This window comes from Scomber scombrus, chromosome 2, assembly GCF_963691925.1.
Source record: "Scomber scombrus chromosome 2, fScoSco1.1, whole genome shotgun sequence".
In the NCBI taxonomy this organism is placed as follows: Eukaryota; Metazoa; Chordata; class Actinopteri; order Scombriformes; family Scombridae; genus Scomber; species Scomber scombrus.
The window spans coordinates 17,995,986-18,011,076 of NC_084971.1; the positions used below are offsets into that span (position 1 = coordinate 17,995,986).

At 37.1% G+C, this 15,091-nt stretch overlaps 1 protein-coding gene across 1 annotated transcript in view; it reads left to right on the forward strand.

Moving 5' to 3' along the window:
• LOC133986011 (ankyrin-2-like) overlaps positions 1 to 15,091 on the forward strand; it is a 123,527-nt gene that overhangs the window by 25,242 nt on the left and 83,194 nt on the right. Inside the window, exons 2-9 of the mRNA XM_062425781.1 lie at positions 3,986 to 4,087; positions 10,936 to 11,034; positions 12,193 to 12,291; positions 12,378 to 12,476; positions 12,641 to 12,826; positions 13,322 to 13,345; positions 13,888 to 13,896; positions 14,615 to 14,713. Of these exons, the coding sequence (XP_062281765.1) occupies positions 3,986 to 4,087; positions 10,936 to 11,034; positions 12,193 to 12,291; positions 12,378 to 12,476; positions 12,641 to 12,826; positions 13,322 to 13,345; positions 13,888 to 13,896; positions 14,615 to 14,713 (717 nt within the window). The remainder of the gene's footprint in view (positions 1 to 3,985; positions 4,088 to 10,935; positions 11,035 to 12,192; positions 12,292 to 12,377; positions 12,477 to 12,640; positions 12,827 to 13,321; positions 13,346 to 13,887; positions 13,897 to 14,614; positions 14,714 to 15,091) is intronic.

Consider the following 15,091-nt stretch of genomic DNA (forward strand, 5'->3'; position numbering starts at 1 on the left):
CCTACTGTCCACTCAGATGGTTTATGATGTTTGTGCTGGAGTAGATGACAGATGTTTGAAAGGCTCATGCTCAGTGGGAGGTCACATCCTGGTGGTATCGGGAATTGTATGAAGCAACCTTCTGGTAATATTTGAAATAAAATATGTCAATATGTCAGTCACTGAATAATGTACTTCAACTTCACGTACAAAGAATGAAAGATGTAAAGAAATTTCTTTCGTCAAGTACATTATTTTCTTATATTGGATCACTTTTCTAAGAAAAAGCAGTTGTGTTTAAATAGCAAGTTATTTTAAAGATAACTTGTCAGTGTACATTTTGTTTTGAACAATACTTGCTACCCTAAGGACTGATTTAGAATGGTGGTCATACTGTTTAGCCAGACAATCAAGAAAGCATTTTCCACGGCCATATTATAAACACAAATACAACAAAGGAATTTCAGTTATATTTTATAAACTTATGTGAGTAGATAGATCATAGTAAGTCTTGAAGAGAGACTACTTTATTAAGATCAAAACTGTGTTTGACGTTTGTCCTCATTAAAGCAGTAGTGTGTTTGTGTACTTTTTTTTAAATACAGGCCAGCAAGGAGGTGAAATATAACTATGGCCAAATGTACACACTAACCAAGCTGCTAATGGGATTTTTGTGATGCTGATTAGAGTTTTGATTTTTCCCCAGTGTTAGCATGGACTTGGTCAGAGTACAGTGTGTAAACCAGTACCCTATATGACAGTACATGACTGACTGCAGGTCAATCTACACAAATCCTGTACAGATATGCTGTAATCTACAGCTGGTTCTCAATCAATCCAATCTTTCTTTGTGCAGCTGTCTTAGCAGAGAGATGAACGAGATGCACAGATAAGTGAAAAGGCAATCAAAAGCAATGGACATAGACAGACACTTGTACACACACACAAACACACATTAATAATGTCTTTCTAAGCATGTGATGTCACACTCACATGAACAATTCGGTATCAGTTGAGCAAACATATAGATCATATAAAGCAAAGAGTTGTCTTTGTATATTTGTTTTAACAGTCGAGGTAATGTTCTCTAATCTAAATATGTAATTTGGGGGGGAAAACATCTCTGTGGCCTCTAAGAAATTAACTTTTCATAGACTAAATGACTGATTGGTTAATCAACAATGAAAATAATCATTAGTTGCTGACTTGAGTCATATCTTTAATCACTTCCACTATAAGCTCATATTTTAAATCATTTGAAACATCGATATAATGGTTGTGAAAAGCTAATGACAGAATACTGACTGTACTCTGTCTATATATCATTATTATATATTTACTGACTGTATAATATTGTTTGGCTGCGTCTGTTTGCAAGCCTGTTTTGATATACACTTGTAATAAGAATCTGAAGAGTCAAATAAACACATTATCCAAAGTATTATCCAGTATATGGATTTTTTTTTGCAATGGCTGTAAAAGCATTATGCTCAATCCCAAGCAAACAGAAAAACATTAAAGTTTTGTGTTTATACATTGGGAATTTTCTACAGTCCCCTAATGATAAACAATGGGTCCTGTGTTAGACTGTAAGTTACTGAAATGTGATCTAAGTACTTTGTTCAGGCTCAACTTCCATGCTCTGCATCATGACCCTCAGCGTTGCTGAAGAGCAATGCAGGCCATGCAGTCTCTGATCGTAGTCAAACTCAGCTGTCATGCTCCCCACCCTGGGCACGCACAGCAAGGGGTTGGTTGAAGATGGAAAGATAAAAATAGCCAAGGCGGGAGAGACAGAAAGGGTTAAAATGTTTATGACTGCAGTTGTTATCCTACAGAGAGAGAGGAAAGGAAGAGGAAGAGTAGGCAGGACTGGGCCCTGGCTAAACCAAGCTCACACATTAAGACCAAGCCAGAGGTATCCAAGGCTGAGCAGTTTTAACTGGTCAGGGGATTTAAGGGCACAGAGGGGGGATAGAGTGATGGCAATAATAAAGTAAGTGCATGAGATTTGGCTTGTTCATCAAGTTTGAACAGAACACGTGGACAGATTTAATGGATTGTAGGATTTATTGATGTAGACAAATGTCAGAAAAGTGGACTTGAGAGGCTTTCATTGAAGGAAGCAAAGTGAGAAACTACAAGGATTGGACTTGGTCACGCCATACAGTACAGCACCAAAGTGAGTGAAGATACTTAAGGCCACAGTTTTAAGGTACAGTGGGAACATTCTTAACTGATTTGGATGGTAACCATGGGCAACGCAGCATCATGTAAAGCCTGTGGATCAGATAAAACTTTAAAGACCACTGGGAGTGACAACGATTTAAACCAACACACTGACTACTACGGAGCTCCTGACTATGGATCTGAACTTGTTGATTCATTGGTAAGAGGCAGCATGAGAGACAAGGTTCTGCTGTTATAATTACTTTCATATGTTAAGTTACTTTTGCTGCAAGTTTCAAAAAGTATGTTGTATTTCGTTTGTTGCTCCGGGTGTATTTGTGTGTGTGTCTTTGTCTGTGTGTGATGACATCTTATGTCAGGGGTTTGACCCTTGATCCTACACAGAGGTGTGGCCAGACCCCAAACATTCAATGGGGAGTTTGATCCTGCTGACCTCACTAGTTAACACCCAATGGTATCTGACTGGCACGTTATTGTCTTAACACCACTACAAGGTTGAAACCTTGTCAACAGTTAATTACCAAATCAAAACATCTAGTTGGGTTTTTAACAAGTAGGCATACAGGACAATAAAATCTCCATAAATTATTATCTGTCTAAATTTGTATTACATTTCTGGTCAAATATTAGATATCTGCAAGGAGAGATCACATTTCACACAAAAACTCAGAAGAGCCTGAATAATGTTTCTGGAAATGAAATGCTTAGTTAATTAATTGATTAATTAATTGGTTTGACAATTGAGAAGATTTGGTGTTTTTATTTATGTCATTTGATATTAAATATCTTTACATTTTTGCATGTTGTGTGTAAAAAAACAAGCAATTTGATGACTATTGATGATTATTTTTTCACTATTTCCTGACATTTTTGTAGACTAAATTAATAATCCCATTATCCATAAAATAATCAGCGATTATCATTTATTTCAGCACTAAATGTATCAGCAGGTTTAAAAAGTATCATTATTCAGTGATATTAGCTTATTGCAGAATTGGTATAAATGTTGGCAGATAAATGTTCTTTCTGAAAATTTCTCAAAATGTGTATATCCTTGTCACAAATCATTATTAATCCAAATTTAAGAATCAATGACAAAAATGAAGACATATTCAGTCATTAAATTGTTATCGGACCCTCAAAGGTATATCGGTATAGGTACTGGCCTCAAAAATGTTGTCAAATATCACTTGGCCTCTAAAGTCTCATACTGTTTTAGAGCGATATTTGTGCTGACAGTTGTCGGATATGTTACAGTAAAATGGTGAGGAGCCTCAGGTTGTCTTGAGGGGTGTTTACAGTTGATATTTGATTCCAGGTCAGAGGAAAAGGCCCTGTGGATAGTGTTATACATTGCTTATATCCTTAGAAAGAACTAGGTCAACATTTTGGGGGGACTTTACACCTTTATACAAGTCAATCTATCAACCATATCAAATACACTCCTACATTCATTTCTTTAAATAATTTAGGGTTTTTTGTTGTTGTTTTTTTTTTGGGGGGGGGTTATTTGGATGTGTAGGTAAATAAAACAAAAACAAAAACACTAAAATTAAATGTAAAGACTAGATTTAACAAATGGAATGTATATAAAAATCAAACTTTTGCCATTATTGATTATTGTTTTTGTGTATGTGTTAGTTAGAAAAAGCTATTGCTTATAATACACAGTACCAGCTGCGTAACCTCAATGTTTTCTGAATGAAAACTTAATAAGTACACCAAGTACACCAGAAATAACACCATAACAAACTAAACAAAAAAAGCATGTATTACTGTCTCTAATATTGGCTCCAATCTGTCTTTATCTCTCTAGTCGGACAGCAACACCAGTTTCCTGCGAGCTGCCAGAGCAGGAAACATTGATAAAGTCCTTGAGTTCCTGAAAAATGGAGTCGACATAAGCACCTGTAACCAGGTAAGGAAGTTACGTTACTTCTGCTGTTGCAACTGTTGCTTAATGATATTTCCATTTATGCCGTTACGTGTGCACGATGTGCACTGTTACTCTTGCGCTTCCTTTTGAAACTGAATATGACTGCTGTGTGTCTTATAGTCTAGCTCTGTTTGTTATTGATCTTATGTAGAAGGAATATATGGTTCAAAACTCTTATTTACATGCCAAAATACTCTATGTATAGTATCAAACTATATTATCACAAAGTCATTGAAGGATTTACATTGCTATCCTCAGATGTGCATTTTTATTTGGTAAAGAACTGCTTTCAGTTAGCATCAGTGTTAATATCGGCAGCAAGATTATATTTAGATATTGTCTTTGTGTTGTGATGTAACTACATCACAGTTATTTTTATTCAGTGTATTTCTATGCCCTTCTTATAAGCTTTAATCTAGTTTTTGTCTATGTTTAGGCAAGGAAATACCCATTATGTCCATTTTACAACAGTTGTACTGTGTCTCACATTTTTGACTGTGTTCTTCATGTTAACAATGATCACATCTGGCCCAGAATTGGCAAACCAGTGATATTTTTTCTTAAATCTGCTGTTAAATAATCAAATCATCATCCACATTCCAGCCAACATACAGCAAATTCAATACATGTTACTGTCACACCAGTAAGTCAAAGTCTGCCTGTCAAATCTGCTGAATATAACCTTCACTCTGCTGTGTCATGGTGGCATCATACAAACAAGTTAAGTCAGCACATACCTTAACCTGCGAGCCCCCCTTCCAAGATGATTATCACCCTCTGGTCTACAATTAGTCCCCTCCCACTTCCCCCCACCACACCCATTCTTCCTTTCAATCCTAGCTATATTTGACGGCTCTATGTCCCTCTGACAGCTGTTCTTACCCCTCACACCCACCCTCACTCACATTCCTCTGAGAAGTAGGGAGTGGGGAGAGTGCAAAATCCCTTACTGAATCTCTAGATCTCAGCACACCCCCTGGCCTGTTTATATCATTATGATTTACAGTAGTCACAAGGTAGTTTAAAGGTGGAGAGGGAGAGTGGCTACGTGACTGTGTGTGTGTGTGTATGTGTGTGTGTGTGTGTGTGTGTGTGTGTGTGTGTGTGTGTGTGTGTGTGTGTGTGTGTGTGTGTGTGTGTGTGTGTGTGTGTGTGTGTGTGTGTGTGTGTGTGTGTGTGTGTGTGTGTGTGTGTGTGTTTCTACTGTCTCATTACTGTTGGCCTTTTGTAATTTGAAAGCAATTTAATAGCAACTATTTATACGCTGGGCTGTAATTGGTTGGCAGAGAGGAAGTGGCTGCTGCCCACCCATAGCCCTACTATTTGTTGTCATGAGCACCATGGGTTTTATTTTGTTTATCAAGTGGGAAGCCTCACTATTCAGGGCTGCAATACTGCACATGCACACGCACACACACGCACACACACGCACACACAAACACACACACACACACACACACACACACACCACCTCTCTTCCTGCAACAGGATAGCCCTGCCCTTCATAGTATCTGTCAGGGGTCAGATGATTACATTTGAGCCCTTTTCAGGTGACCAAACATGTGAGTGACATTTTCATCCCAGTGATGCTCTCACTTTGTGTGTGTGTGACTGTGTTTAGAGTGAAAAGGTGAAAAGCCACTGTACTATAAAACTGTAGGAGTGATTCTTTTAGGAAATCACAAGAAACACATATCACTCAGTTGTTCATGACATTGACATTGACCCTGTAGCTCATTTTACTTTGTATTTGAGCACTGATGTAGCAAATTATAGTGATATATATATATTTATGACACATTTGTTCCTGAACATTTTTCTTGTCAGTGTTGTTACTGTTTTCATTACACTTATGTGTGAAATCTGTATTTCAGACAGTGCAATGTGTTCATACACAACATACACACATGATTAAATGCTTTACCACACATGCATTTACACATATACATGAACAGAGTCCCACATGAGTGCATTACATAAACTGTACCTCTAGGTGTGTGGTTTGACAGTTGGTTTAGCTGTCCTTACACAGTGATATATGGTAATAGTAATCTGCTACCTTTAGAGCTGCAATGAATAGTTGATTAATTGACTAGCCAATGGGCAGAAAATTATTTAACAACTATTTTGATAATTGATTAATTGTTTTTAATTTTGCGATCACCTATATATTTTAAGAGAAAATGCTAAAATGTCTTTCTTATATGTGAATACTTTCTGGTTACAGTAAACTTAATGTGTTTGGGTTTTGGACTGTTGGTTGGGACAAGGTTTGTAAAACAGTGATTGAGATTTTTCACAATTTTCTGGCATTCTATAGAGATCAAACAACTCATATTAATAATAGACACATTATTAATAAATGGAAATAATCATTAGTGTTCAGACTGCTGTGCTGTGGGGGTAACATAATTATGGTAAGACCTCACACATTCACCTCCTGTTTGGAAGGTTCTTGTTGAAGGATTAAGAATTTAGGATGTGGTCAATCTAACACAACAGCAGTGTCACATTCTGGTGAAGGAGTGTGATTATAAATACTGGTATTTAACTTGTGTACTTGTAGAATCAAATAAATCCAGGCTATTGCTGACTATTACTAAACTACCAAGGAGGGTTTGCTTCTAACCTGATACATTTGTTTGTGTTGATGGAAGCTGAGGACTGAGTTCTTCCTAGATGACCATGTCAAGCTAACACTACACACAGTATGACTAGTCTGACATTCATAATTAACATCCGCTGAAATTTGATGCCTGGATGATCATTCAAAAGTATTGTGTAACTCGTGATTAGCAGCAAAATTGCTCTTTAGGCAATAAGTGGATCGGAATCATGTCTGTGGAAAAGCACTCCACACAATTACAGAGCCATTATCTGTAATACTGCTGTTAGCATTAAAGTCAGCAGTCAGAGCCCTGCTGATAAGAGCATCAGCAGAGATGAAATTATGTTACTTAAATGTGCAATCTGGTTAATTGGAAGTAGCAATCAATTGATCTGCAGTGATTTTAAAATTAAGGAAGGGCATATGTTTCAATATAATCTGCAAGTACACAATGTATTTGTGTTAATCGGCAAATATCATTACAGTTTTATTACTTAAACACTATTAAGCAGGGCTAACATCTATACAGTTTTACAAACTGTGTTTCGGTGTTTACAATATTAGTTGGATTCAGGAAATGTATCCTAAAATGAATATGATGTCATCCTTTCTTAACTTGGGTAAAACTGTGTATCCACAAGTCAGCAGGAGATGCTGGCATGCCGCATGGGACTTTTGAACTTTGCCCATGGCGTATGTGTTCATTTATAACCGAATAGCCAGATCCTAGAAAGCAGCAGCAAGGTAGTGAGGGGCCAGAGTCTGTCACCAAGGGAAACACGCTGTCCAAGTTAGTCCAAGAGGGAGATACTTGCCCTGCTTGCCAGAATCAGAGTCTAACTATCCTTCTTAATAGATTTTATGAATGAGACAAACAAAACACCTTCTATGCTGAACTGATCTCACAGCTTTTACAACAGTGTCCCTTTGTGAACATAGACACACAACATAGATTTAATTTAGATATCACTGTAGTCACTTTGAACCAGCTGAATTACATATTGTGCATGTGACAGTTTGTTACATATGAGTATGTCATGTGTGTGTGTGTGTGTGTGTGTGTGTGTGTGTGTGTGTGTGTGTGTGTGTGTGTGTGTGTGTGTGTGTGTGTGTGTGTGTCTCAATGTGAGCTGTTCAATTTCTGTCCTTACAATTAAAGGCCTCCATAATCTACCCAAATGTTAATCCTTGGTGAGTGATATTACTCTTTAATCTGCATGCATTTTACAATATTACATTATTTCCCTTTTTTCCTCCAACATTCATCCCATTTGACACTCAGGCCTATAAAATGACATCACATAAACGTTACCATTTATTCACACGTGTGATTATAACAAAGGTCATTGGTCACAGTGGCATGAATATTAATCTCTGCTGGATGGAGCTCAATCATGTCATGTCGCTCCTACAGTACAAACTGCCAGGGATCACTGTGTTGGGCTGCATGTCCATTAGCTAAATAAGCTTTCACTTAGAGTTCAGAGGAAAAGAGGAAAAGGATATTTAGATCAGTTTGTGAGTGAGTGAGTGAGTTTATGTGTATGTTGTGGGTTTTACAGTACTTGTCTTTCCTGAATACACATTGGTTGAAATGTGATTGAAACATTCCAATATAAGATTGCATAATTGTCAGTGTCAGTGAGGCTGGCATTTTAGAACGAATGTGTATAGCCGAAACGGGTGACTTTCTACATGTTCAAACTGCAACAAAGAGCATTAAGTCTTGAGTTTGGAAGTGTATTCTTGTCTTCTGATATCTTCAGTGAGAATGTCACTGACTGACTGACTGACTGACTGACTGACTGACTGACTGGTTAATGTGACCGTATGGTTTACTGAAGTGATTGGCACCCAGACAAACATAGCAGATTACGAAGAGCATCTCCAGCTCATTATAACCACACTTAACCTGTGATGACTGTGGTGATGATGATGATGATTACTCAATTAATTTGTCAGTTCATGCACGCACAAAAAAAATTACAACATTTTGGTAATTGATTAAGTAATTTATCAAGGAAAAATGTCAATTATATACTGGTTCCAACTGGTTTTTCTATTTTATCTTGTTATAACTGGAATATCTTTGGGGGCTCTTAATCTGATTAAATGAGCAATTTGAAAATGTCACCTCTGGCTCTAGGAAAATGTGATGGACATTTTGTATTATATAATTAAGTTTTTAGACTAGACAATTAATTAATTGTAATAGAGGATCGAAATATAAGTTTCATTAATTTTTTTGCTACTTTTCTCTACTGCTTTTGTCTCTATTTTTTATATTATGAAGATGATTACATTTTGATCAAGCAATTTTAAGACATTTTATAGGCTAAACAATGAATTTGTTGCATTGACAAACATTTATTTATTACATTTTTTAGATGGTTAGTGTTCAAGTTGATTTTAAATTGCAAGTTGACTCCCTGTGTTTTCAAACTTCAGGTGTGAGAAGAGATAAAAAGAAATAGTTCTTTAGATGATTTGCTGTATTCAGCACAATCCCATAAAATGGCCTTCTTTGCTAAGTTAGTTTTCTAGCAGGAGGCTTGTTATGGCTTTCAAATAAAAGGAAAATACAAGTACAGAATTCTCCACTGCAAGCTCATTAGGAACTTACATGAAAACATATCTTTTAAGTGTTTCATATTAGGACATGGACAGAACAGAAGGGGGCTCTCATATGTACCCTTTTAAAGTCACATTACACATCTTCGACATAGTCACTCACTCGACTAGACACTCACTAACATACTTTGGCCTCTGAGGAACGTCCTCCTTTTTTTCCTTTTTGAAAGGTCGACATTTTCAGTAGCTTCTAAATATGAGTATCCATGTTTGTGTGTGTGTGTGTCCTACATACCCTCTATGACTGTGCAGAAACATTACACCCCTTTGGCTGTTTGGCATTTGGCGACTCAGTGTGTGTGTGTGTGTGTGTGTGTGTGTGTGTGTGTGTGTGTGTGTGTGTGTGTGTGTGTGTGTGTGTGTGTGTGTGTGTGTGTGTGTGTGTGTGTGTGCGCATGTAAGTGCGCATGTAAGTGCGCGCAAGGGAAGGAAGGGGGCAATGATAGAAGTGTTAGCAACATAACGGCCCCTCTTTACATCAGTGCCAAGGGGGTCTCTGGAGCCAGGAGGCACAGTCCATCTCTGTAACCCATGTGATAGAGCCTGCATGGAAGAGGAAGAAGACAAATAGTCCCAGAATTTTGGATCTAAACCAAGAAGGCTGTTGAGGGAAGAAAATGACCACTGCTGATAGCTGGAGCACAATTTCAGAAGGCAAAAGATAGAAACAAGCAAAGAAAGATTACAAAGGAGAAGAATGCACTGAGAAGAGAGAAGACAGAGAGAGATTGACATTTGTTGTGAAAAAAGGAGCGACAAATCTGAGGGATACAAACGAGGCCACAATTTGAAGTACTCTTCTAGATTGCGGATTTCAGGGGGACACGGGGCGCAATGGAGGAAGAGGAGGATGAGGTGAATCATTTTTTGTGTGTTTATATATGTTTGTCTTTGAAGAATTATCTGCGCACACAATGTGTTGTATAAATACATCAGTTGAGTTGTGGTTGCCTGGCAGATAGTGAAACATTTACTCAACTTTCCCCCTCCTGTGCTGCTGCTCACCTGTAGCACTGGTTGATGGATCAAAGGTCTTTGATGTAATGGTCACACCAAGCCTGTCTGAGGGGGAAATCAACCATGTTTTTGTGCTGAATTCCTGACTGCTGAACATTTGTAGAAATATACATTCTTTAAGAACTGTAAATCATTTGATCTGTGTTCATTTTAATCCTAAATGCATATTTTACCCATAAAAACATTTACGAATATTTTATTTTATAATGTTCCTATCCTAATATTGTTTGGAAAAAAAATCCTGCCGCATGTAACATTGTTTTTGTGTTACAATATTGACCACCAGCCTGTTTGTTCATTATGCTGACAATGCTGTACAGTGTAATGCCACACCTCAGTTTATTTCCTCATCATGTATTATATACAATTTAGCTTTATATTACAAGCTTCACATGGGTCATTTGCAATTGATTCTGTAGTTGTTGATGTTCTGTGTCCACTCCCTGCATCTTCTAGCACTTATGATGTAAGGTGTGGCGCTTGATATCTGTAGCGTAATTCTATGAGTAGCACTCTCTTTGCTACATTGTTTTCTCAAAATCTTGCATTGATATTTTGTTTTTATTCTTTTCAGAATGGTCTGAATGCACTACATCTGGCAGCTAAAGAGGGACACAAGGATTTAGTAGAGGAACTGGTGGAGAGAGGAGCACATGTTGACTCTGCCACAAAGGTACACACATATCCGCATTGTCATAAAGCTTTTACCAATTTTACCAATTTTATTTTCAGATATGAACATTTCAGAGTTCTACTGCACTCTGCATAGATATTGCAGCTACACAAGATCTTCTATCTTATCCTTTTTACTTTATCCACACTGCAGGTCTAAGAATGGACGACGATAAGTCACAAATTTGTGATTTTGTGCTATGAAAATAAAACCAACTTGACTGAAGCTTCCCAGTTTTGATGTCAGTACTAAATTATGGTGTAGAAGATAAATGGAAATAAAGGAACAGAGGAGAGTGACAGCTAGGTGACAGAAAGTGAAAAAGAGAATAAGGCTGATCAAGCACCTGGAGAGAGTGTGGATACACATGAATATATAGTGGTATCAGTTGTGCAGTACTGTGTAAATCACTTTGTGGAATCTCACTCCCACTTAAAGTTTGAAACTTGATTCACAAGGGCCGTGATAGACATGAGGGTGATTTAAGAGGGAGAAAAGCCATGTGGAAAGAATTTAATTCTGAAACTTTGTATATCCACAATAAGCAACTTCTGTTTAAAAAAAAAAAAAAAAAGTTGGTGGGTGACGTTGTTTGTGATATTCCTGATGTTTCCAATGTAATATCTTGAATGTGTTTTTGGATTCTTTCCGTTGAATGGCTGGCTTTCTTTAAAATTTAGATAACAATCATGACAACAATTTACATGAGTTGCTCCAAGGCTTTGGTTTTGAAACAGGCCACATTAGACTCCCCATTGCATCATGACAGGAATGAGAGTGAGTGTCTGGAAAGCTGCTTGGCAAGGTGTTCGGAGTGTGACTCTATGAATGTCTGATGTCATGTAGCCTTAACAGCTAGTATTACTAAACAGCCAGCAAGGAATCTGTCACCCTGCCCGCCCCATATCCCTGGACTGACAAGAATTTGGCCTTTGGTATTAAACAGTCAGTTGAAAAAAGAAAAATATACAAAACCGTAACCTTTTTCTGTTATCAATTTGTATTATTTGGTTTTCTGTATCAATCCAGTGTTATACTTCTCTTACAGCTCTTTTAACCAAATGAGACACACACACACACACACACACACACACACACACACAGGATATATGCATACATATTTAGCTGGTGCCCTCAACCCTTTTTTTCATTTTGCAGAAAGGAAATACTGCCCTCCATATTGCCTCATTGGCTGGGCAGAAAGAGGTAGTCCGACTACTGGTAAAGAGAGGAGCAGATGTCAATGCTCAGTCACAGGTGAGAATTAGACTATGTATTTAACTAGAAAAAGTTTGTAAGTATATGACATTTAGTAACTCTTTATGCATGTGTTGTCTCTACAGAATGGCTTCACTCCACTCTACATGGCATCCCAAGAGAATCACTTGGAGGTGGTGCGATACCTGTTGGAAAATGAAGGGAACCAAAGTATTGCAACAGAGGTAAGTTTGTGTGAAAAAGGACCTGTGCACATGTTGAACTGTACAAATTATAATAAACGTAGATTCTAATTCAACTTACAGTCACATCTTCCTCTCTTTTTCTCCGAATTGGTTTCACTCTTTTAACCTTGGTTTTCTTATTTTCCTCTCCTCTGCTCTGCCAGGATGGTTTCACTCCACTGGCAATCTCACTCCAGCAGGGCCACAACTCAGTGGTCTCCCTACTGTTGGAGCATGACACAAAGGGCAAAGTACGCCTCCCAGCCCTGCATATTGCAGCCCGTAAGGACGATACCAAGTCTGCTGCACTACTGCTCCAAAACGACCACAATGCTGATGTCCAATCTAAGGTGAGGGAGAAATTGAGGGAGAGACGGGAAGGGTGAAGTGCAAGAGGAAGAATTGAGGGAAGCATATGGGAAGATGACAGTTTTCAACAAAAGCAACAGGAAGACAAAAAAGAAGTGTTTGATAATGTAGCTGGCTGAATGGATTATTTTTCATGTTAACAATTTTACTAATTTTAATTATATATATATATATATATATATATATATATATATATATATATATATATATATATATATATATATATATATATATATATATATATATATATATATATATATATATATATATATATATATATATATATATATATATATATATATATAGTATTGATGATGTAGCCTTTCTATGAGTATTTTGTTGTTTGCTTCCTTGTCTTTGCTTTTTGTTTTCTATGTGTGTGACCTTGAACACTTACCCTGTGTATTGTGTGTTGTGAAAAGCCCTTACAACCCAACACCCTATTCCCCCTTTCTCTCTTTATGCATCCTAACCAGATGATGGTCAATAGAACCACAGAGGTATACATACTTATCACAGCTTCACTTTATTCCTTTTTGTCACTTCTGACCATCTCTTTCAGCTGTTTTTGTCCTGATCTTTACCTTATTTAGTGGAGACTTAATGAAATCTTGCATGTCAAAATTATGTACAATTAATATGAATGCATGCAGCTGACAATGCTGTACTTTACACTCCTGCATGGCTAACAGTTAAACACACTGTGTTATATTTATGTAATGTATCCCAGAAAATGTAGGTTTATTGCATTTTAACTACTATATCAATTATCTGTTATATATTTCTTTCTTTAATTTACATTTTTTAATTAATTAATCATTCTTTAAAAGTTTAAAGTTATATTATTCTTCACTGAAACACTGGCAGCACTCCATTACAGCAGCTGTCAATTTCCACTTCATATTATTTATTGTTCTTTTTCTCTACATGGCCTACAGCATGTGTACTTCCAAGCATGTTGATATTGTTTTTTCTCTCTGAAACACGTTGTCAAACTTTAAGTTAACTCTGTTTTTTAATTAAATTGCACCATGTCTATCAGAATGGGAAGGTAAGGAGTAAACCCATCTACAACTGTGTACTGTAAATATTTATATATAATGTATAGCTTGTATATAAATGTCCATTTGTCCGTCAGCAGATACATCTAGTGAATAGTTGCTTTGTGTATTTCAGCTTGGTTTTTAATATTGTTTATTTTGAAAGGTTTTTTGTTGTTGTTGTTGCTTTTGTGACAATTTCAATTTCAATTTCAATTTATTTTTGTACCACAATTTGTTTTGGGGTTTTTTAGCTAGCATGGCAGGATTACAGGGTTTTTGAATGCATTATGTATTGCATGTGCTATTTTGGGGTATGCTCATTTTAGTGATTCTTATACGGATGTGTCTGGTTTCTTTTGTTCAGCATGCTGCCTCATTATAATGGTGCTTCAGTAGAATCAGGTTTCTTTCCTGTATCTGCTACTGAAAAATCTAACCTTTCTTTCTTTCTTTCTTTCTTTCTTTCTTTCTTTCTTTCTTTCTTTCTTTCTTTCTTTCTTTCTTTCTTTCTTTCTTTCTTTCTTTCTTTCTTTCTTTCTTTCTTTCTTTCTTTCTCTCTTTCTTTCTTCTTGGTTTTCTTCTATCTCACTTTGCTCTTCCTTTGCAGCTGTTTCTCACCTGCTGTTTCCACCATTGTTCTGATCCTTCCTGTTTTTGTCATTTGATCTCTTTTTCTTTCCCGCTGACTCTCTCCTTCCCTCCTCTCTCCCTGTCTGTCTCAAACAGAGTGGGTTCACCCCTCTGCACATCGCGGCTCACTATGGTAACGTGAATGTCTCCACCCTGTTGCTGAACAGAGGAGCTGCTGTAGACTTCACAGCCAGGGTAGAGACCCATTTCCACTTCTCTTAGCACATCAAGACACTTTGTGTACCACAGTCTGATGTGTGTTTTCACTTAGAGGCTTGCAAAGAAATGTATTTCAAATTGTCTAGAAATCATCTACGCCTCTAAAAACGGCATTTCCCTGTAGTCTGTCAGAGGTTATATTTCCTACATTTTTCAGCTATTTTGCCTTTCTGAGCCTGGTTTCTTTAAATATACTATTTATTCAAATGGATTCTAGGCCTTCTCCGGACTGCGTCCATGTACATGTTGATGAGATGAATTAATAATGAAAATATGGTGTTCTCATAAACCACAAAACTTTAAGGCCAACAAGCCAGTCCCAGAATGGCAGTTAACTCTGTCTCCTCATGTGCC